General features: G+C 26.5%; 5 protein-coding genes across 8 annotated transcripts; 3 read left to right on the forward strand and 2 right to left on the reverse strand.

The window, feature by feature from the left end:
• Positions 1-27: 27 nt before the first annotated feature.
• Positions 28-3,154, reverse strand: LOC122567112 (polymerase delta-interacting protein 2). Its single transcript, XM_043725334.1, has 6 exons — positions 2,906-3,154; positions 2,222-2,377; positions 2,055-2,154; positions 1,195-1,536; positions 907-1,112; positions 28-199 (listed from the first exon to the last, which is right to left on the reverse strand). The coding sequence occupies exons 1-6, from the start codon at positions 2,998-3,000 to the stop codon at positions 85-87; spliced, it is 1,014 nt and encodes a 337-aa protein (XP_043581269.1). The 5' UTR covers positions 3,001-3,154; the 3' UTR covers positions 28-84.
• Positions 3,155-3,435: 281 nt separating this feature from the next.
• Positions 3,436-22,431, forward strand: LOC122567107 (rabphilin-1-like). 2 transcript variants are annotated; one of them, XM_043725324.1, is made up of 12 exons: positions 3,436-3,532; positions 4,047-4,097; positions 4,351-4,465; positions 16,137-16,283; positions 16,993-17,131; positions 17,399-17,878; positions 18,074-18,612; positions 18,992-19,182; positions 19,737-19,996; positions 20,668-20,814; positions 21,428-21,851; positions 21,956-22,431. In XM_043725324.1, exons 4-12 carry the CDS (start codon positions 16,204-16,206, stop codon positions 22,081-22,083), a joined length of 2,388 nt encoding a protein of 795 aa, XP_043581259.1. In that variant the 5' UTR covers positions 3,436-3,532; positions 4,047-4,097; positions 4,351-4,465; positions 16,137-16,203; the 3' UTR covers positions 22,084-22,431. The 2 variants fall into 2 exon arrangements, with proteins under 2 accessions (XP_043581259.1, XP_043581258.1); XM_043725323.1 differs by lacking the exons at positions 3,436-3,532; positions 4,047-4,097; positions 4,351-4,465 and adding an exon at positions 13,532-13,801.
• On the forward strand, positions 6,758-9,579 carry LOC122567110 (glutathione synthetase-like). The gene is made up of 4 exons (XM_043725330.1): positions 6,758-6,980; positions 7,681-8,351; positions 8,446-8,852; positions 8,924-9,579. Exons 2-4 carry the CDS (start codon positions 7,720-7,722, stop codon positions 9,346-9,348), a joined length of 1,464 nt encoding a protein of 487 aa, XP_043581265.1. The 5' UTR covers positions 6,758-6,980; positions 7,681-7,719; the 3' UTR covers positions 9,349-9,579.
• On the forward strand, positions 10,216-11,680 carry LOC122567116 (required for meiotic nuclear division protein 1 homolog). The gene is made up of 3 exons (XM_043725337.1): positions 10,216-10,448; positions 10,533-10,890; positions 11,364-11,680. Exons 1-3 carry the CDS (start codon positions 10,318-10,320, stop codon positions 11,523-11,525), a joined length of 651 nt encoding a protein of 216 aa, XP_043581272.1. The 5' UTR covers positions 10,216-10,317; the 3' UTR covers positions 11,526-11,680.
• LOC122567109 (translation initiation factor eIF-2B subunit epsilon) lies at positions 20,838-24,984 on the reverse strand. 3 transcript variants are annotated; one of them, XM_043725329.1, is made up of 3 exons: positions 23,871-24,984; positions 22,397-23,671; positions 20,838-21,554 (listed from the first exon to the last, which is right to left on the reverse strand). In XM_043725329.1, the coding sequence occupies exons 1-2, from the start codon at positions 24,558-24,560 to the stop codon at positions 22,430-22,432; spliced, it is 1,932 nt and encodes a 643-aa protein (XP_043581264.1). In that variant the 5' UTR covers positions 24,561-24,984; the 3' UTR covers positions 20,838-21,554; positions 22,397-22,429. The 3 variants fall into 3 exon arrangements, with proteins under 3 accessions (XP_043581264.1, XP_043581263.1, XP_043581262.1); XM_043725328.1 differs by lacking the exon at positions 20,838-21,554 and adding an exon at positions 21,853-22,072; XM_043725327.1 differs by lacking the exon at positions 20,838-21,554 and adding an exon at positions 21,853-22,161.
• Positions 24,985-24,995: the final 11 nt, after the last annotated feature.

A 24,995-nucleotide genomic window follows, 5' to 3' on the forward strand; every position in this document is an offset into this window, starting at 1 on the left:
CATGTATTAGCAAGTTTATATTGTTCATCAATTTTTAGTGTTATTTATTTTCCATCACTTTCCACACGGCATTACATAGCTTGTTTAAGAACTGATATTCATATCTGTAGGTGGTTTCTCTATTTTAGATTCCAAAGAAAATGGTGGAATCCTACAATCAAATGCATATCCATCTTCCCTTTCCATTCTGAATGTACCCCTAAAATATAACATAATATGACATATTTACTATGCTGTGACACTTACCTTTATACACATTACAATCAATAATATTAAAACATTTTTAGACTGTGTCATACAACCAACGATGCAATTGAAAAAGCAGTAATTTTATATGAAAGAAAAAATTCGAAAATATAGGACAAATTTTTCAGCACAAGACTAAGATATTGCATTTAAAGATTCTTTGATTATGTGTGCATTCAAGTTCTTATTATATAGAACTCTCATCAAACCTATAGTAGGAAAAGGTAATAAAAACAACAATTACTTTCTCAACATTGAAAAACATTAGTAACGAAAAAATCTTTGCTCTTTAAGAACTCTACATAGTTAAAACTCGGTTAGATGCACACGTAACCAAAAAACGTTCAATTCTTTTAATTATATAATTTTATTTCACACTTTTATTTATTAATATTTTTCATACCCTTGAGAATTCACTTTTGAATTTTCTATTCATCAGTTGCATCATTTATTGTAAGATATCTTATGTAAGTTCAAAAAAATTTGTATTTTGTTAAATCTGCATTAAAAGCTAAGGGTACATGTAATTCAAATATTATTGAACACTATAATTTTATTAAAGAATAAAAGAATATTGTAATTTCTTTAATTATTAAATCAATATATACAAAATAATTTTTACTGAAATATATTGAACATAAAATAATAATAAATACATACCACATATGACCACTTGCAGCTTGCAAACTCACATGACTACTATATTGAAAAGCAGGTAAAATTTTTGATAAGACAGGTTCCTGACCAACAACACCTCGTCCTCGTACAGTTTCCAATGTGCCAGAAAGACTAAATATTCTCCAGTGTCTTTCACGTAATTGCACACTCATATCACCCAAATTTTCCAATCGAATGCAGTAGCGCCACTATTTTATTTAATTAGGGTGAAATTATTTATTTGAAGTTAGACTAACTTGCAATTTGTAACAAGTATGTTTTAATACTTACCCAGTGTGCAGCTGTAGCTTGATTTCCTCTATAACCCATATAAAACGGAATTACAGTAACACGAACATTTTCAGTAGTTTCTTTATGTACATCTGATAACTCCAACCATGGATGATTCTTTTTCTGCCATGCTCTTAGGGTTTCTTGTGCAACAAAACATGGATCCTGATTTGGATTATATGCTAGGAACTTGTCAAATAGTTCGTGTTGCAATGCAGTTTTCTCATTTGTAGTATAAGGCAAAACATCTTCATGAGCAACATAATCCAATCCTGGGACTGTATATAAGCTATGACTACTTTCATGATTACTCAAAAATGTTACAGCTTCTGTCTGAGCACGCTACATATAAACATATAAGATTGATTTATAATGTTAATTTTTTTTTTCTATATATTTAAGGGAATATTTTGCTCTAGAAGATTAACAAATTTCATTTCTGGAGTTTTTCACATTTTTCTTTTTTACTATCATAAGAATATATTCCTAAAATATTGGTTTGGAAAGTTTGTAGCATTTCCAACAATCGATACAAACTTTTACTGTACATGATGAGATTGAATAAAGACTTTTTAAAGAAATCACAAAGCTTACTAAAAATATTATATCTGCACATGCTATGCAATAAAATTTTAATTCTATGGAAATAAATTGCCTTTAACTTTTTTCATTATGAATTTTTTATATACATATAAACAACTCAATTTATATGTATATACATATGTTATTAATATAAAATTCACAAAATTACCAGATTTATAAAAGTTTTAGGTTTCCTTTCATGTAGCAAAACATGACTCAAACATAGTTGTCTAGACTAAAATATCCCTGTGATATTTTACTCATCCTTTCATACTTACTATAAAAGGATAATCTCTTTGGTCAATTAGTACCTGATAAAAGGTATGAGTTCTACCTTTTACTTCTTTTCCCACACTATTATAGTGATCATTTATATTTCTAAAAACAAATGGAATTTTTAAGTAATTTATTAATTATTTATTTTGCAACTATAAGATTACTTTACCCTTCTCTTTTATTTGGAATATCTCTGTCATAAACTCTTGCTGTCCAAGGAAATAATATTACACCTCGGTAACCAAATACTCTGTGTAGAATTAATTGACCAGTTTCATACTTTCCTTGTAATTTTGGTGTTTCTAATTTTCCTACTTCTGCCAATCTGTAAAAGAAGGTTATTATAGTATTTGGTTCAGATTATAGATATTTATGCAAATATATATTTTTATGAGCACAACTAAAGAAATAGAGCTTAAATAAAGATTTATGTTTATCAAATATTATATCAAATATTGTGTTTTAAATATTATTCCATATTGTTTGTTTCCATATAACTGTCCTACAGTCTACTAATCAACTTCTTATTAAAGTATATAGTAATCTAAAATTTATATTTGTTATTTTTGAACACTATGTATCTAGAAAAAATACATATTCATTGATATCTCATTCTATTATTAACTATTTGCTAGAATGTTTTAATACATTTCATATATCATGCTCTTTTTATATAGCTAAGACTTTAAATTAAAAAAGACATTGTTAAAAATGTATAACATTGAAGACAATGTAATTATTAATTTAATTAAAAGGCTTCATCCCCATATGTATCTTGAAATAGAAAAGTAAATAAATAATTTACTTTATTCAATTAATATACATATTTAATTTGTTATGAAGTTTATATTACCTGATGTGTCTTACATGATGCAAACAATATTTTTTCGGCGCTTTGAGAAGATAGCATTTTAATTTGCAAGTAACAAGATTTCGAGCAAGTTCCATGCTTTCTTAAGAAGTGTTTTTAATAAGGCACAATTTTTAGTTTAGACCGTGAGATACTGGATCGAAAATACATGATAATGCCTTCTTGACATTTTGGTAGCTTTTTACTACGTTACGACTACCAACGAGGATCATATGTTCTGTTTAGATACGCACCTAAAAAAAAGGCGCATTCTCATGTCGATATGGATCACGAATTGAAAACATAAAATAAGATTTAAAAAATCCTTTTAGTGTTTAAATATTTTTCTTTTTCGTTCGCACGTTGTACATTGCACATATTTTGTTTATAAATATATTCATTGTAAGAAAATGGTCCCTGCTGAGATTTGAACCATCCTCCTTCGAATTAGCAAAACAAAATCGTGCGCTTCTTTTTTCAAATTGCGTTCTCAAACATTGTTACATTATGTAAAATAACAGGAAAAAATGTTATTTATATTTGCTCTGTCACGGATCCGAGCTGTATACACATTTTTCTTCTGCTATTCATCGCTACAGTACGTACGAACAGGATCATATACGACTGTAGGTACGAGGATACGAGATACGAACGACATATACATACACAGAATGTACCAGCAATCATAATATAAAGTTATATACGTGTATATAAACATACATTACGTTGTGTGTTACAAGCTCATAAATATTACTCGTAATATTACTGATTCTCTCATTAAAAATAAAACATACATAAAATATAGACAAAATTTAATGAAATATTTCTTATTTTATGTTTGTTAACCAAATAGAAAACAGAATTTTTATACATAATATTGAATAAAATGAATTACACGATACAGAGATTTATTATATTAACGTGCAGAAGCAACATTAATTTTAATATTTCTAAAAAAATAAATACTGTTTTTGCATCATACAACCATGTGTTAACAACACGTGTATTTATGACAAAATTCAGCTTAAAATTACATCATAATAACTTGTTATATACTACTAAAGTTCAGTTTGAAAAAGATAAATCTAGTTTGAAATTACTCACGAATAAAGATGCAAATAATTATTCTTCTGTTCAAATGAAGAAAAGGACCAAGAAAAGGACAGCTGTTTCTACCAATGATGAAATAAGTACTGTAAGTAATTATAATTATGGAGATATAGAATATATCAATTATCATAGTAAGATAAAATCTGAGAATGAAAGAAATAAAATTTAATTTTCTTAGAAAAGGTATTTTATTTATTTTATATTTGTATTAAATTAACTAGTAAGAAATTAACTAGGAAGAAGGAGAAAGAAAGTAGAAATTAATTAGAAAGTAATTTTTATAAAATTTATATAACCAAAAACTATACATTTAAATTAAAAATTCTGTCCGTTTACAGGCATATAATGTAAAAGCATTGGCTACTTCAGAAGAATATAATTTGGAAGCTTTAGTGCAAGGTCTTATTGAACAAAAGCTATATGTGCCTAACAGTATAAAAACATCAACCAACTGTAAGTATACTAGAATTATTAGATTTCATTCATGATATAGAATTGTTTTAGAGTTATAAGAATTTATAAGTATTAGGGGTATATCATATGAATGTAATCAAATAAGAAGTGTTATATAAATATAGTACATGTAAAGTCTTATTTAAAATTTATAATAAAGATACAAAATACAAAAAGAGCAATACTTTAAGTTTCAATATTGCCCTTAATTTTATGCCATTGGACTGTTATGTGTAGACTAACTTTAAAAAAGAGAGGTACATCAAAGAAGTATTAGATTGATTCATTGAAATGAAATGAGTTCAAAATAAGCATCATAAGGTAATAATGACAATGTTTTATTGTTATCAGTTTTGTACCGGTAACCATAGCGTAGATTTTAAAATGGACAGTAACAGTTAATGACTATCTTTGTAAACCTAATCTTGTCTTATAGCATAGTAACTGAAAATCTGTAGTTGTTTCCATTATATTTCATACTTTCATATTATAATTTTTTAACGAAGCTTTAAATAACAAATCTATATATAACATTTTTTATTTAATTGTACCTGCAGAATGCATTTACAAGGTTTGACTCTGAGACTCAAGGTCAAACTCTGAACACCCTGTATATGTATCTAACTATTGTATTTTAATAGACAAAAAGCATTTTATAAAAGTTTTCATCTTTTAAGACTTATACATATATATATACTTATTTTATATTAATTATTCTATTATATTAATAACTGAATAATATAATAAGAACTAAATAATTTAATAGAATATAGTAAAACCAAAGGATGCTTTATAAAGATAGACCAGTAAATTAATAAAAAGTAAACTTCAGAACATTTCAAATCTTAAATTATTTTATTAAGAAATTATGCAATATCTATTTTATAATTGATAATGAACTATACATAATTAACACAGTATGCCTTTAGTGATAACTGAACTATTAGTGCTTATGCACATCTAAATTTGCATAAGCCGCAAAAAGCAACAATTTGAGCAGAGATTTATTTCACACAACAGATAGAACAGTGTCAGTAATACTTCGAAAATTTTATATATTTCTGCAAATTATGTGCATTTTATATATGCAATTTTCCATAAATGCATAAACATCTATAGTTTAGCAATAACAAATTTGATGTCTATACATTTGATATACATATGTATTGTCCTTTTGGCCATTCATATATGGCGTATATTTTAAAAAATTGCAAAATATTAATCATTATTATAATACAGTTATTTAATTTCATTTTAAATTATTGATGATGTATTTACATAATAAAGTTAAAAGTAAAAACATAATTAATAAACACATTTTCTAGCAATAAGAATACATTTTATCATGTTATTTGAGTGATGATTATTTGAATGACATGTTTGTCATTTTGTTTGTCATATATATTTATATAAACAACTATAAAAGGAACTAAATTACATTATGGTAAATTAGAAATAGGTAATTACATATATAAAATATCTAAATAGTAATTGATAAATTGATACCTAACAAATAATAGATTTACTAAATTAATGAATTATACTTTTAGATTGAAACATTTTTATTAGTACAGTAATTTATTTAACCACAGATTATATATATATATATTTTTTTAGATTGTATTATTAGAATAATTTTTTTATCTGAATACATATATTCATTAAAATGATATTTTTTATCTATATAATATATCTTTAAAATATCAGATATTGAACAGGTTATTTCAGTTTTGATATAATTTTGAAAAAAGTATTTTGCTTTTACAAATAAAATTAATGAATAAATATAATTATTTCTACTTTATATTATGTTTGTTATGTAGTTCAGATCGTTTTCAGTCAAATAAAAATTCTAATTTGAGGTTAAAAATATAAATTAAAATATTCTTTTTATTTATATGAATGAAAATGTAAGTGTAAATGTTATTATATTTGATAATGAGATTTTGGAATGTTTCCCTAACCTATAAATATATATATGTTTCATAACTATATTTATGCAATAACAGGAACGTAAAAAATTTATTTACGTGAAATGAACAAATATTCTTCAATATCTTTTATTTGTATGATCTCAAACTAATATATTTAGTAGTGACTAATGAGTTTAGTAGATCTCAAACTAATTAGTTAGTAGTGTATAATAATAATATATAATAAAAGTACAATATCATGTTCATGTTTATTTATTTTAACGTTTATTTAAATAATATTTAGTAATATTTTATATTATATTTTTTGTATATAATATTTTTATATTAGTAATATTTATAAATGCTGTATAAAAGTATTAAAATGATAGAGTGTATTAAAATTATATATATGAAATATTATCTATATATAATACACGGTTCAATAAAATGAAAAATGTGGCTATTTGTAGTTTTGTTTACTTTAGAGATTACGACGCCATGTATTATCTATACAGAATTAGAAAGTATACTTATCATCAAGGTAGTGTAGTCGTATTATTGCGATACGCAACTGCAACCTTTTCTTGATTTTGTACAACAAGGTACTCTTAAAATTAAATTGTTTTTTTTTTAAAATGTACATATATCTCTGAATATATTGCATTGAATAAATGAATAATTATTAGTATTAATTATTTACAATTAGATATTTCAGATTTTTTTGTATACATAGCATATATATAGGTGGACTGCTTCTGAATATTTATCTTTCTAGTAAACAATTATATTACTATAAGTTAATTACAATATCTATTATATATAGATACAATTTCTGTATAAAATACCAGTATTTCTTATACATTTTCTTAGCATAGGAATTATTTATTTTGCACGATATTAATTTTCATGTTATCTATCATCTGTAAATATATTTTGTAGTAAAATTACTAGAATTAATTTAAACAATTAAATTCCATTTAATTAAAATATATAAAGAGAATTTCATTTATATATGTTACCATGGATAAACAACGGTCTTATAAATGATATTTTATTAAATTAAAGTTTAACAATACATTAACAATACAAAAATATTTAAATATTTTACAAAAATAATAGAAAATTTTTATGTATATATTGTATGTAATACAAAAAATGTCTAAATTTCACTGATATATTCATAATAGGTTTCTATAAATGTATAATCTAAAAAATTAGATATATTAGCAACAAAGTTTATATAATTTTAAGTAACATAAATTTTTTAAATTATCAAAATCTATATAAAATCTGTGGTTTAAGAGGTTTTATGTAAACATCTACGTTAAGGAAGGAATAACTATGGACACAGAACTTAGTTTACCTTCTTCTAAACAAGAGCTCGAAGAATTGATAGAAAAAGCAAAAGATTGGGCACTTATGCATGGAATGTGTATGAGATCAAAACAAAATTTCAATAGAAACATTCTACAATTTGCACCGTTTATTCTGATGCCATCTCCATTTCCTAGAAAAGAGTTCGAGAACGCTTGTTCGATTCAAATAATATTGAATATACTTATACATAGAGTTGCCCAGGACTACAATTTCTTAAAAGCAACTTTAGAAGAAACGATTAAAGTTGACAATTTTACCAAAAAGTTATTTGAAATCTGTAAAATTATAAACAGAGAAGGGGGATCAGCACAAAAAATATCTCTTGGTATATTGCGTTCAGACTTAATGTTGGATACATCTTGTCCACAAGAAGATACAATTAAGAAATGTATACCATATTGTTGTTGGAAACAAGTTGAAATAAATACAATTGCATCTGGCTTTGGTTGGTTAGGACCTGCTTCAACTGAATTACACAAATTTGTATTAAGAGAGCTTGGATATTACAAAGAAATAAAAAATCTTCCAGAAAATAATGCACTGGAAATAATATGTTCAAGTATGATTAAAGCATGGAAGATATATGGAAATGAACAGTATGTTTCTAATCAAATTTTCTTTTGAATGTTAAAGTTGCTGTATCTTACAGGTTAAAAAAATTTAATTAAACATATATTTAATTATTTACAGAGCAGTAATTTTATTTGTTGTTGAAGATGTTACATATAATATATGTGATCAACGCTTTCACGAATTTGAAATTAAGAAACAGAATCCAAATGTTAGAGTTATTCGTAGAAATTTAACACAATTGGCAGCTACTGCCAAATTGGGTTCTAACAAAGAATTGATAGTAGACAATTATATTATATCTGTAGTGTACTACCGATGTGGGTACGAACCTGAACAATATCATACACAGAAAGAATGGGATATAAGATTATTAATAGAAAGATCATTGGCAATTAAATGTCCTACCATACAGTATCATTTAGCAGGAACTAAGAAAGTTCAACAAGCACTTGCAAAGCCAGGTGTAATTAGTAGATTTTTAAAAAATGAAAAAATATGTGCAGAAATTAAAGAAATATTCACTGGTAAGTGAATTATTTTACTAGTAATATATCACAGTGAGATATTAATTGAAATATTATGTTGTTTTGTATAGAACTTTATGCATTAGATTTTGATGAACATGGGGATGCCGCTGTAGAAATGGGAATTACAAATCCACATTGTTATGTACTAAAACCTCAACGAGAAGGAGGTTGCAATAACAAATATGGATTAGATATAAAATATTTTTTAGAATCTGTAAAGAATAAGCAAGACAGAGTAGCTTGGATTCTTATGGACAAAATTCATCCTCCAATTCATAAGAGTCATATGATCAGACCTGAAAATAATATGAGTACAGAATCCCAAGAATTAGTTTCTGAATTAGGAATATTTGGTGTTATAATAGCAGATGAAAATAATGTATATCTTAATAAGCAAAGTGGTCATATGTTACGGACAAAGTTAGCTACTGCTAATGAAGGTGGTGTTGCATCAGGATTGGGTGCATGTGACAGTCCATTTCTAATAAATTGAAGACATGTACATAAATTGACAGACACATACTTTTAATAAGATATGAAATAATATTATACATGAGATGAAATTTTAATTTGTTATAGGGATATACTAAAACAGTGTACTGAGTATTATTTCTCAAAGTCAAATTTGATAAGTTATGCAGCATATACATAATATTTTTTAATATACATTATCATAAATAATTATCTATATAATATAATACAAAATATATTGAATTATCTTTTATTTCTTTTTTTTATTTAAATGTGAAGCTAAAATTTCTTTATCCGAATATATGTTTCGTACATAATGTTTATTTTATATACATATAAAATGAACCAAAATACTTACTGCCAGTGTGTATTTAAGATAATTGACATCTTCCATTTATTTATATATATTATCATATCATATATGTTTCATACATGTTATCATATTTTAATAAAATAAATACTTATAGTAAGTATTTGTAGTATTATATATATTATAGCAAACTTGTGAAGTACTGATAATGAAATATATATTAAAATTACAAATTTATATAAAAATTATAATAAAAAGCTTTAAAAGATTATAATGTAATTGAAAGGTATATAATTAAGATTGTATTATCTAAAAAATGTTCCCAATTTATACAATTACAATAATCAAATGAAGTTTTGAAAAATATTTTATATGCAAAAAGTTTTAGACTTCCGAGAATCTTTAATTTATTGGTATCTTAAATATTATAACTTTTATACAATACATTTTTTTAAAATGCATATGTATACAAATATTTCAATATGAATAAACAATATTTTTATATGCGATACTTATTTACTTTATTTTTGTCATAATTCCAGAATTCCAAATAAGTAAATTAGGTTGTACTTTATTTAGATTATTTTTGCAGCTTTACCAGATGTTATACATGCTGTGGCAAAGTATGAAGTCAACCATGAACAGAGAGAAATTTTCTTTTTCCGAGAAGGCACTATAGTGATGTGGAACATTTCTGAACTCGAATGTGAAAATATATTAGAATTTTTAAAAAATTACGAACAAAATCGTTATATGGAATGTATTGTAAAATCTGAAAGTGAAGTAATGTGTTACAGTTACGCGGATCATGGGTAATATCTATTAAAATTTAAGAGATTTAAATTTCATTATTTTTTCAATAACTTTAGTTCTTTGCTCTTTTCAATATTTTACAGGAAAAAGAATCATATAAAGGATGGTAACATTATTTTAGTTTTAAACGCAACAAATTTAGATAAATACACATTCTCAAATGCAATGGCACAATCAGTTAAGTTAGGTATATGGGAGGCATCTTTAGACCATTATATAGATTCCATAGCATTTGTTACTGAAGATTTAAAGTCTGGTAGGAGGCTTAGAATGACTCAACATGAAGTATTAAGAAAGCAAGGGGAATTATTTGCTTTGCGACATTCAATTAATTTAAGCTCAGATTTATTAGACACTCCAGATTTCTATTGGGAAAGGGATGATTTAGAACGTCTTTACCAAGAAACTTGCTCGTATTTTAACATTGCAAAACGCACAAGAGTAAGTTAGAAAAGGTCATTGATTTGGCTATGTATTATGAGCTTGTATATAGAGTGTATAGAAAATTGTGGTATTAAAAGTAAATTATTCCTCATAGAAAAGCAGTAGTCAAGAAATAGTCAAGAATGTAGAATGAAATTTTTATTACAATTTTTTAAAGAATTTTAAAAATAAAGATATAATACATAGTATATATTTATTTATTACTATATATACTAATTTACTTGTTTATTTACAATTACACTATTGGAAAAATTATTAAACATAATGATCTTGTTAAAACATACAAATTTTTATTATGTGAATGTGGGATGTAAAATTATAATATTTTAGATACTTATTAAACTAGATAAATAGATATTTAAACTATTTGTTTTACTAATTTTACATTACTTTTTTATGAGGAACTACTTCATTTTCAATACTCTATGTATGGTATGGTATGCAAATATATAATTAATTTTATTTTGTAGGTTATAAACGAAAAATTAAATCACTGTGTTGAACTTGTGGGAATTTTAGCAATGCGTTTAAGCGATCGCCATCATATTCGTTTAGAGTGGATGATCATTATTCTTATCATGGTCGAAGTTGTTTTTGAAATATTACATTACATCAACAGATATTTTTCATAGTTCAATATTTATAATTGTATTTGTAAGGTTTAAATTAGTATAATAGTAATTGCTATTATCTATATTGTATTTAATTGTAAAAAGATAAATATATATTATAAATAAAATTTATACTTTTGCGCAGTTAAACTTTAGAACCATGTGGTGTTTATTCATGTTAATATATTTGTTTATAATGTTGTTATTAATTGTTGGCTAATTTAATACTATAATTACATTATTTTATTTTACGATTATATTTTGCCCTATTCTATTTTGTGACCAGTTACATACATATATCATTTGTTTGGCATTTCTTTCTTCCACCCACGTTTTTTGGTACATAATTTAGGATGAATGAAATAATCAATCACGTATATAAATTATTAAACAATGAACATAAATACATAATTATGTTAATAGAATATTATTTCGATCGATTAATACTAAATTATAAAATAAAAAATTACTCTTTGAAAAAGGAAAAAATAAGAGGCAAAGGGAGTGCAAATAAGTTTTTACATAAAATAAATATTTTTCCAAATAAAAAATAAAAGAATAGTTTCATTTTAAATTTCGGCTGAAAAATTCTATTATTACTTAAATTTTATTATTATTAAATTCTATTTAATGAATTTAATTATAGAATAAATTTTTGACCTTTACCTAAGAAAGTCAGCAGCTGCGAAATGCAACTCGTCAATAATTGCAATGTAGAACAAGGACACCTGTTTACTATAATATTTTATCTTCCGTTACATTCATAATTATTAACGTTTAATTAATGTAAATTTTAAAAAATTATAAATGTTCGATTTCTTTTATTCTTAATTACAAATGCAAATGAAGTTTCTTGATAAAATTTTTCCTACTTAAATCTACAATATTTCTATTTTCTACTCAATATAAAAATTGTAATATAAAAGTCGAAACTAAAATATGTATGTTATGCTTAATATTTTAGAAATAATAATCTGATATAAATTGTGTAATGAAAATAATGTAAAAAATCACTTCTATATAATATATGATTATTCCATTTGTGTTACATATTACTAATATAGGAATTTTATTATTACAATTTGTGTTATATATTATTTTCATTTTATACATAAAAGAAAAATATTTTATCTTTACATGTATTGTATATGATATACAAGAATGAAATACATAGAGAACAAAATTATATATACAACTACAAGTAGGATAATGTACATTTATATGTATAATCAGGTATAATGTATACACATGTACACGCAAATACGCACGCGCAGCCACGATGAGGGAATGGACATTGAATGAGGGATTCTATATATAACTTCGTGTACTATATTCTGTTAAGCATTAAAGATACGGTTTTGTATTTAACCTTTCAAAGTCTTTACCTTCTCCCATCTTATTTTATGACAATGATTAAAAATAATAGATTGCTGTTTAAACAGTAACATATCCTCTTACACGTATGGACCAATATAACTTCAATTTACATTTAAACGTAATTCTAATGACATAAGTTTCATACGTAACTGAATCTAATTTTTACAAACGACGTAAAGTAAAATGAAACGAAGATTTTTATATGATACATAATATATTTTTTCATAAAGAGCAACTTCTTTTCTTACTTTGTGTGAATCAATCCATTATACAGCCTATCCAATATAAATCCTATTAACTTAAACCAAATAATAAATTTTACGTATAATATCTTTAAGCTTTACGAATAACATATAATAACATAATGAAATGGATATTTTTATACCTTATTTACTATGCTTTCTATGGACCAATATAATTTCAATATTATCAAATCAAATAGTAAGTTTTAAACAATAGTAATTGTATTTAAATTTTTACAAATGACATAAAGTGAAACGAAATAAAGGTCCTTATATATTATGATATATAATTGGATAAAAAGAAAAAAACGAAGGACAGCATGCCTGCTGTTTTTTGTTTCAGCTAATTCAATAGAGACGCTCTATAGGTGAATTTCTTAGGTACATCCCTGTGAATCTCACGCATGACTCGCACCCTTCTGCGCCTGTATCGAAAGCGAAGCGGAGTTGTAAGCCAGTTTCAGCGATAATAGCAGCCACTTGTCGGCTAGCTGATGCCGTGGCAAGTTCAATTCTGTATTCCATGAGACAATACCATTCTCAAAAATACTATAGACATTAACATTCTACATTACAAAATTTACAAATATTTACAAATCATCCAATTGTTTATAGTTATGTCAATCCAAAGCGGTTATCTACTTTCAAATTAAACGCTACACGTTTGTGCATATTTACGTAAGTATACATATATAAATTCACATGGTTTAACATTTTTTTAACGACTTAAAAAATATCATATTTTATCTATTTATTATGGTTGTATATTTAAATTGATACATTAGTTAGGTTCATTTATAATATTGGGTGTCATATGTTTAAGTTACGTTTGCTTTGTTTTCTATTTTTACGTTTTTGAGATTATGTGGATTCTAATCAATTCACTTCTGAGTAAGTGGGTGGTATTTTTATTTTTATTTTTACTGTATTATTTAAAATTTTCGTATCTTTTATGTATATTTAAGTTTACAAGTTGGAATTCTAATTTAATTGAGATGTTTGGTATAATTTTGTGTGTTAAATGCTTGAATAATGTTAAACAGAATATTAAAGCTGTATATAGTTTAATGTATTGTTGGTGAGTTACATGTGTTTTTGCTATTCGTGTAAAAGTAATGAAATTGCTATCAATGCAGTCCTGTGAGGAATGATGGCATGCGTCACGAGCTTTCGATTGATCGCCCTTCAACGTAGGACTTTCGCGCTCATTCTTTTTTTCAGTTAACGATACGATTGCCACGCGTCACGAATCTCTTCTCTTGTTCCACTTCTCGTGCCTCTCTTTTTTCCGGCAAATATATCGCTATAGTCAATACTACGTTATATTTATCAAGTCTACTTCCTTTCAATGTATTATATCGATTATGGTTTTTTATTTGCGTACATATGTTTGGCTTCATATGATTTGTTTTAGATAACATTCCGATATAATAATTATATTTTAAATAATTTAGTTTTCAATAATAGCTTTTATTTTACAATGAGAGCAGAGTAGTACTACATTTTACAGTATTAACTATACTACAATTTTATTTTTCATAGTAATTTTCTTTTTTAAAACAGTGCAGTATTATATTTCAAAATATTAATTATATATTTTAAGTAATTTAAAGTATTAACGATATTATAAGTAATATTATTTCTGCTTTTCGATTTTCTTTAATTCAGAAAATCTTGTTGGATTGAAAAATATTTTTCCTCTTTTTACTTTTTAATTATATTTTAAATAATTTTGAAAAATTCTTAACCAAGTTTTATTTGGCTTTTTTCGTTATCTTTAATTTAGAAGATGTTGGATTTATAGAGACGGCTTTTCTTTTCCAACTTAATCATATCGTAGCGGTGCATTAAGAAAGTAAGAGTCGATGTAAGTGTGAACCATTGAAATATCGATTTAGGTCCAAATATAGTTTCCCTTTAGCTACTTAAATAATATAAGAGCGGAAGTATAACGAATACTTGTTGCGCATCTACCTTCGACGAAAATTGTTCTTTTAAATTTTAGCTTCTCTTTTGGTTCTTCAATATTTATCTGATTAATCCAAATAATTAATAATAATAAGTAATACAAATCTAATTTCTAATATCTTATTCGAAAAATGAATTATTTCCAAATGATAATTTCAAATAATAATGCAAAGTAAGAAATAACATTTTTTCGTTGACACAATAGACATCTTAATTATTGTAAATTATTCGGTTTTAACACAACTCAAAATTTAAATATTTTATCAGATAATTGACTTGCATGATCATTAATAATAACAAGAAAAGAAAACAGTCATTGAACTGGACCTGATGGGCGAAAGAGCAGTATTTGTTAACAAAATCTGTCAGACACAAATGAATAAAGTTAAAAATATAGCTTCAGAATATAAACAGTACAGTAGAAGTACTATCGATGATACATATCGTCAGAAGTTTGTAGTTTTAGAACAGATTTATTTTCATAAATTTTCGAAATAAAGGCCATCTCATTATATACGTAGTTCACAAAACTTTCTATTGAGTCGATTATTACTTTCAATATTTCTCTATTTTTCTTTTTTAAGTTTTAAGAAACAAAAAAAAATTTCAATTCTATTAATAAATTCACCTCTTAATGTAATAATTTAGAAAAAATCCTAATTTCGTTAATGTAATTCTAAAAAAATTGTGATGTTTTACATTATAAGCAATTGACAGTAATACTACTATTTTTCATGTTTATGTACATACACGTACATCATTTTTATTTGAACTAATTCTACACAATCTTGAAGTTAATTCATTAAAACTTGAGACATTTATATGTAGGGTGTATCCTTTAAGATTAAACATCATTCATTAGGCATTTCGAATAACCTGACAAAGAAATGTTTCGAATAAAAGCTATGTAAGTCAAGTTTCGGTCCGCAACACATCTGAGAATTAAAGATTTCGAAAAAAATTCTTTTTCAATAAAAAATCAATCAAAATATCTCTTTGATTATCGATCATAGAATTTAATTAATTAAATGTCTATTTTTTATAGGCTAATGTACATTACAGAATGTTTCTGATATATTTCAAATGATTTCAAAATTCTACTAAGGTAAACAATGGATATGACAGTAAAGGATATAAGTGGAGGAACCAGATGGGTCTGTCCAAATGATAGACATTTGTCATTGAGAGCAAAGTAAGCATAAATTTCAATACCTCTTTATAAGTATATAGGAAAATGGAGAAAGTCCTTCTATGAAATTTAATTTAATTTGTAAGTATTAGAATGAAATAGAATGAATAAGTATCAGAATGAAAGTTTGGAAGTTGTTCTATAACAAGATATAGTCAAAGTACAAAAAATGTATTTTTAAATCTTATATTACAGAAAAATAACAGAAGTAGAATTTTTCATAGAACAATTAGTTAAAATATTATCAAAGTTAGATATCTAAAAAGAGAATTATTTTGCTTTTAATATTTGTTTAATTTTTTTTGTAGTCTAACAGTCAAAAAGATATTTTTAATTTAAAAACTCAGCTTAAAAGTATGTAAAAAGTTCTAAGAGAGGGAAAGAGGGAGAGGGAGAGAGAGAGAGAGAGAGAAAGAGAAAGAGAGAGAGAGAGAGAGAGAGGAAGAAAGAATTCTGAGAAATTTACAAAATTTATGTCACAATTAAAAGAAATTTAATTTAATCAATGTTTTAAGCTCATCTTTCATGTTGCTCAAAGTTAAAAGATGGTTTCAGAATTACTTATACTTATTTATGTATTATGTATATATATATGATAATTAGATAAATAATTTATTCTATAATATGAGTTGCTTCTCATTGTGATTTGAATTCTTATATATTTCTTTTGTCAATAAGACACATATATTTTTAATAAAATATCAATAATTAGGTTGCAAACAGGTTGGTCTGTAAAGACTGGCTCTCTAGATTCAAAATGGGGTACTTACTCCAATTCTTACTCAAGTGGCACTAATCGATGTGCACAATCATTTGTACTTACTGAGGAGGAACAACAGACAATTATACAGGTAAAATTTCGAACAAATACAAATATAACTTTTCTTTTTCCTTCTTACTTAAGTTTTTGACCCTTAAATGGATTTCTAGTTTTGTATTATGTAAGTTGTATGTGTATAATAATTTCTTTGTCCCATTTCCTACACAGCAATTTCCTTAGAAGAATGATTATTCTATAAAATAATGAATATATTATTAATTAACACATAAGGATTAAATGTCAATCAAAGTAAACAGCTCACATATTTATCATCTTTTCATTACTTTCAATATTTTAGGTCATTCAGAGAGCAGAAGCTTTAAATTTATCAGAACAGGAAAGAATCGGTAGATTAGTAGAAAGATTAGAGAATATGAAACGCAATGTCTGTATAGTCACTACAACAAGATTAAACGAAAGGAGAAGATGCAGTAGCAGATGCTTGAACAGTGCACACTGTGTGTGTTCTTGCGCACTTTGTGGTGAAAAATTTGGTGCAGTATTAGGTGCATCAGCAAATCTCTGTAAAGATTGTCGAAAATACATATGTCAAAAATGTGGTATCGAGACTAATGAATTAAATTCAATACTTACGAATGTCTCCGCAACAAGAGAAAGAACACAAGAAAGAACAGCTATGCAACGAATTGTTAGTAGATCTAGTAGTGGTCAGAGGCAATTTCTTTGTCGAATCTGCGCCGAGAGTAGAGAAATGTGGAAGAAAAGTGGCGCTTGGTTTCTCAAAGGAATGCCAAAATATATTTTACCCGAGAAAAAGGTATGTATAGAAATTATATTTTATACCTTTTTACTTCATTTTAATTTGTGATTAAATTCAATTAAAATTTTATGCTAAAGATATTACTAGAACAAAGGTTGTGTTATAATAATGTTATAATAGTTTAAATGTAAGAGATGTACATAGTAGATTTTTGCATAATGTATGTACAACGTAGCTTTCTTAAAATTACAGGAACGTGGATGGTCAAGATCTATTCACAAGACATCCACTTGGACAATCGGAGGTAATAAATCCCTTGAATCTGCAGAGCCTCAAGATTCTTCTTCTGATGAAGAAGTAACACGACGCCTAGCTTTAGCTCGAGGGCAGTCTGATTCACTGTCAAGCTTACAAAGAAATCAAGATAGTATTACTACCAAAACTTATTCATCACCATCGAATTCTGCTCAACCAACTAGTAGTACATCTAAATCACGAGGGCAACGCCTCTCGCCATTAAATAGCCGTGAGGAATGTTTAGATCAGTTAGGCAGATCTACCCTTTCTATTACTTCTCAATGTAGTCGTCTTTCACCATCTCCTACAAGCCCTCGTTCACGAATATCTTTAAGAGCTAACAGCAATGATTCTCAAACCGAACAGCATGTTTCGTTTGAAGATGAAATTATCGATGAAAAGAACAAAAAGCTCGAGGATATTAATGAAGCTACTTGTAAATTAGAGATCAATTTATGTGATCAACCAAAAAACTCTCAGATACTATCTTTCAGGTAGGTAAGAATGATAAATATTAGATTATATAATAAGTTCATTTGTTTTCTGATATTACATTTTAAGGTGTTTTAAGAAATCAAAGTTTTAAGGAGTCAAATTTCAAAATGCCTTAATAAATATAGGTTCAAATATCATTAGTTTCAGAATTATAATATATTTTCAGCTATGAGCCTGTAATAACATAAAGTTATTTTCCACACATAGATTTACACATAGTTTACTTTCGTATTATTTAAATACAAATGGCAATTCTAAACAAGCAGCATGCCTGTATCAAAAAACCTGATGCTTGTTTAAATAAATGCGAATGAATTTATTATTATACAACCTGATGAAAGAGTGGAAGTTTAGCTGATATTAGTTGATATCTTACAGATCGAATTTTACAACAGTTCCAATGATACCAACAACGACAATGACAATTGTGTCAATGGAACAAGTTCCAGAACAACCTCAGGTCTATGAGAAATGTATAGATCAGGAAAGAAACCAATCTTCCTCAGAACAAGGGAATCTTCATAGCAACAATCAAATTGATTTAGTACGACAACAAACACCAGAATATGGTAGGCATATAATCTAATATCTAATAGTACAAGAATAGTTAAAACAAAAATATATTTAAAAAATATGATTAAAAGATTGATATATTAGAAATCTATTAGAAATGAGTGAAAGCTTAAGAATGTTGAGTCAAGAATTTTTAATAGTCCAGGAATTGGATAATGATATACATGTATAAGAATATCAGGCTTTCTAGAATTTCACACATTATGTATGGTATGATTGCATAGGTATAAACTTTATTTGATATGACCAAAGACATAGCATTTTGAGCTTTGAAGTAATTTCAAATTCTATATATAATTAAATTAAAAAAGCTAATACATAGATATGATATAAACATTTCTGATCTACAATTATATCCAATAAAATTCTTTGAAATGTATTCATTTTACATATCCAAAACAAACTTATTGATAATATCAAATACTCATGACATGTCCCAAACATTAATTCATGATATTGGAAGTTACTAAGAAGTACCTAAAATCTGGGATCTAAACATCTGAGATCTGAAATTTAAATTCATGTAATCAAACTATATTTTTCAAAATAGAAACGAGACAAAATTATGGAACCCTAGAAGTCGCTTTGCGATACGACCCAACAATTCAATGTCTCCAGTGTAAAGTGGAACGAGCACGAGGTCTGCAACCAATGGATATTCATGGCCTTGCCGATCCGTTCTGCAAACTTAACATATTACCAGTTGACATAATTGCGACCACGAAGCGACTTCGAACAAAAACGGTCCACAAAACACGGGATCCGGAATTTAATGAGACTCTAAATTTCTATGGAACAACGGAAACTGATGTATGAATAAAAACAGGTTCTTCAAATGATTAAGGAAGGATACAATAGCTCACGAAAATATTCAAATACTTGTAGAAAACCACTATTATATGTGTTATAGAACGCATTTTGAAATGTCATTAGCACTGTAATAAAACCTGCTTATCATGACCATATCAGTAAAGTCTGAAACATCTAAAAATGTACATAAAAACTACAAGATGTTTAATACAAGCATATATTTTACAGACATAACAGAAGTATTTAAACAATCGGTTATCCATTACGGTAGTAACTCTCAATATTCAATGGGATCATCTTTAATACTACATATATATGTAGGCTTGAAATGATTGTTCATGCTGTATATTAATTTGTTGTACATATGAAATATATGTTTGTGGTAAACAGATTGGTTTTAAATTTAACCAATATAATCATAATAGTCGTGCCTCATTACAGTGCTAATGGAATTTTAAAATGTTTTATGTAACATATACAATATACATATACATAAAAGTTTTCTATGGTAAATAATCAAATACTTTTGTGAGACATTGTACCTTTGAGTTCTTAAATAAATGAATAAAAGAGAATTGATTTTATGAGACTCATAAAGGTATATCCCTCCTTAAATGATAATGATATAAAATATCGCAAAATTAATTGAAAAAATTAATGATTCATGATAGATATGGAATGGCAAGGCACTACACATCTTAATCCTTCAGGATGATCCAGCAGGTCAAGATTTCCTGGGAGAAGCAAAATTTCCTCTGCATGAATTACAACCGCATCAAACAAAACATTACAATGTTCCATTACAAGATCACTATGCAGTATGTATAATTAGAACTCTAATCTCTTTATTTCTTTTTAATATTAAGTAATAACGATTACAAATGATATAAACATATTATTATATTATTTTAATTATACTGTTTTATTTCAAGGAGTGTTTTAGTCTAAAAGATGGTTTTTCGAGTCGATTTTTGGCATATATAAATATGTACATAATAAATACGTGTATAAAAAGAAAAACAAATAGTTATTAAAGAGTCAAGATTCATTTGTTTCTATATATATATATATATGTATTCATATTTTAAATAATTATAAAATAGCGAGCAGTGACACATAACTGTAGCAAAGTTATAAATTTTATCTTGATATCTTTAAAAGGAAAATATAAATGCGAAAGTCCAAAAATCGAATTTTTTAACCTTTTGGACGCGAATGTTTTCTTAATCGATTTTATACTATCAAATCTGCATATCGTTCATTATTTCCCCTTGTGCATTTAACGTTTCATTATCGTTCAAGAATTTTACTGATCTTTAATTACTAATCTTTATAAACATAATCATTTCCCGCGTTTAAAATTTTTCGCGACGGCCGACTTTACTTACATTATTGCAGACACTAAGATATAAGAGCTCGACGTTGGCATAGGTGGACAACGAAGAAGCAGCTTGGGGCGTGATTTCCAGTGGACGAGGACAGATTCAAGTGAGTCTAAGTTACTGTACAAGACGGCGAGCATTGACGGTCACAATTCATCGAGCTACAAATCTTCTTCCTATGGACAGTAACGGATTTTCTGATCCATTCGTCAAGCTGTGCCTTATAGAGAACGTGACAAACAATCATCGACAACGTGTCTTCGACTATTCAATCGCACGTATTACTGCTAAAAAGCTAGTATCAAAGAAAACCACAAATCGCAATGCGCAAAGTACAACAATCAAATGGAAAACTTTAAATCCAGAGTGGAACGAAGAGTTTGCTTTTGCTACTCGATTAACAGATCTTATGAAATTCACATTATATCTCACAGTATGGGATAAGGATTTTGGCAAAAGTAATGACTACCTTGGTAATGCATTAACTTTCTCAAATTTAATAATTATATTGCTGTATGTTGTATTGAAGAAGTTTATGTATACATATTATAGCAATATCTTTCTTGTTTTTATTTAGGTGGACTTGAACTAAGTTGTAATAGCAAAGGAGCACGATTACGACACTGGATAGATGTAATCAAATTTCCAGACCACCGCCATCGAGCTTGGCATAACTTAATTGATACTATTTTGCCTATAGAATGATAATTTATATTTTTACTCTTGTTATTGTGTTATTCAACATGTTTTAATAAGATCTATATATTCGGTATGCATAATAATCTGCAAAATATAATTTATTTACATGCGATTCATACAATTGCTCAAAATGTACTATTCTACAAAAAAAGTGACAGAAAAATAAAGACATTATATTACATATAGGAAACGTTATTATCTTCCTCATCTCTTTTCTTATTTAATTTAATGTCGTTTTTTAAAAATAATTTTTAAATAATAGAAGAACTAGAAAGATTTATTTTTTACAATAATCATATATGGAAAATTTTAAGTATACCTTTCCAAAATTGTTGAAGAGGTTAATATGTGACTAATCATTTTCACTGTCACTAGAATCTTCTTCAGCTTCTTCTAACCATTTAATGAATGGCTGTACTGCTGCTCTCACTTTATTCATCTCATGTGAATCTATATCTCTATCTTTAGATTCATACCATTCTAGAATTTTTTCTTCTGATAATACATCTTTATCATAAAGCATATGCAACAAAAGTTGCAAAAATGGTAACAGTTCTTGAGTTGTACTTGCAACCTCTTCTATTGCATGTAAACAGTCATCTTGTGCATCTTCTGTTTTAACATAATTCAATATAATTGGATAAAAATATGTTACCACACGTTTTAAATTTTTATGGTAATCTAGATTAGTTAGAATTTCCTTTTCTTCTGAAAGATAATGGAAAGGTAAACTTAATATGGCTTTAATAACATTATATGTTACTTTGTTCATAGTGACATTGTATGCATATCTTGATGAATTTATTTCTAAAATTAAGTTTTCACAGTTAAGTTGATCTTGAAAACCTCTTAATAAGCTATCAATAACCTCAGATAAGAATAAGCTTGTATCATCTGCAATAAAATTACATTCAGAACCTTCATCAACACTTGATGTATCTGTATTTATAGGCACATAATTATCATTTTCTAGTGTATCATAATTCTTAAAGAGTTGAAATTCATTACATGGGTCAATTTCTGATATTGCTTTTATAGAAATTTTGTCATTTTCTGATTCTATTATAGAATCAATATACTCCTTTGGAGTACGAATAATTGTTTTAGGACATAATATACATCCACTTATTTGTGTGTTTTCTTTAATAAAACAATTTGGAAATACTATACTATTTATAATGGTACAATTATCTTCAATTTTACTATCTGACAAAATATAAGAATTCTTAATTGTTACATTAGACCCTACCAAACAATGATTTCCAATAATTGATCTTGTAACAGACGTATTATTCCCAAGAATACTATTTTGGCACAATATACTATCTTTCTCTAATACACAACCTTTAGCAAGGGTGGCATTTTTATGTTTATACGTGCTTCTTGGCATATAAATAAAATCTTTTAAAAGTGGAATAGCATTTGGTGTAAGTGGGAAACTATGTCTGTTCAGAATGTCTCGGTTAAGAGTATGATATGCATTCCATGATACAATTGGCAGACTATAATCCTGAGGATTTAATTGTTGCCAATAAATTCGAGAATTTAAAATTTCTTCATTCATCAACACTCCTCGAATGAAATCTTCCATGGTCTGTTAATAACATATAAAGATTATTACTTAATATATTGTTCATTTCTTACTTTTAATTATTAAAAAAAATATTAGATTAATTACTTATGTTTTAAAAAACTAATTAAAAAACATTTATTTAATGTAATGTAAAAAATATACATTTTCAAATATGAAGAAATTTAATTTTGTATCTTCAGTTATATTATATATTACTTACTTGGAAATCAAAATTGTCAGAGAATAATGGTAACACAGAAGGAGAACATAAATAAACATGAGTATCCATAAAACAAGTGTTAATTTCAATCTCACTATGATCCAAAAACCAATTTAATTCTAACTTCACTTTCTTTAAATCTTTCCGTATTATATTATAATGTAGAATCTTTCTGCTAGTTTTGTCAGAAACTACCAAACATGATTCATGCTTCAAGAAAGATTCATTCATAGATCCAATATTTCTTAGCACCATGGTCATGGATGCACCTTTATCTTCTTTCAGTTTTGCACAATGATTGATTAAAAGATTGGTAAGATCAGCATTAATAAATGCATCTCCTCTTATAAGTATAAAATTACCACGAATCGAACCTTTCGTATCAATATCTCTAAGAGCATCTCCAAGAGAAGTGCAAGTATCTGATACAATTAAAGAAACTGATATTTTAAACCATTTTTTCTGTTTGATGTATGCTCTTATCAAGTCTACATGGTTGCTACAATATAGGAATAATTCTTGCACTCTGGATTTAATCAGTGTTTCCACCAAATAATCTAACACTGGAATATTTATTACAGGCATTAATATAGTTGGGAATATATCTTGTACAGGTGTCAAGCTCGTTATAAAATCATCTGCGAGAACTACAGCCTGTATAATTTGTTTCTTCCCCATTTTTGTAGTCATTTCGTTTTATTTGAGCTTTTTATAATTCTTAAAGAAATTCATACAAGATATTCATTATAGGTTATGAAATATTGGACAATATTGTTTACTAAGAACCTTCAACTGTGTGTTTTAATATCGTTTCAAGTACAAAATTTGTTCCCATATATACTTAAAACTTAAACAATATATGTGTTCCTTCGTTTTTTGTTACTGATATAATCAATCAAGATATTAATATAATTCAAGAATAATGTCCTGGATACGATCATACATCACATATAAACAGATCACGGTTTCTGGTCGTATAGACGGTTTTCCCTAGGCTCCGGTAATGAGTGTCCAGAATTGGTTCAAATCATATAGATCATATAAATAGCATAGAAGAAATCGTCCGAAAATTGAATTGTGAAAATCAACATAGAAGGTAAAAAGGTTCTCGTTTTGTCCATACGT

The sequence above is a fragment of the Bombus pyrosoma genome, linkage group LG4, assembly GCF_014825855.1.
Source record: "Bombus pyrosoma isolate SC7728 linkage group LG4, ASM1482585v1, whole genome shotgun sequence".
In the NCBI taxonomy this organism is placed as follows: domain Eukaryota; kingdom Metazoa; phylum Arthropoda; class Insecta; order Hymenoptera; family Apidae; genus Bombus; species Bombus pyrosoma.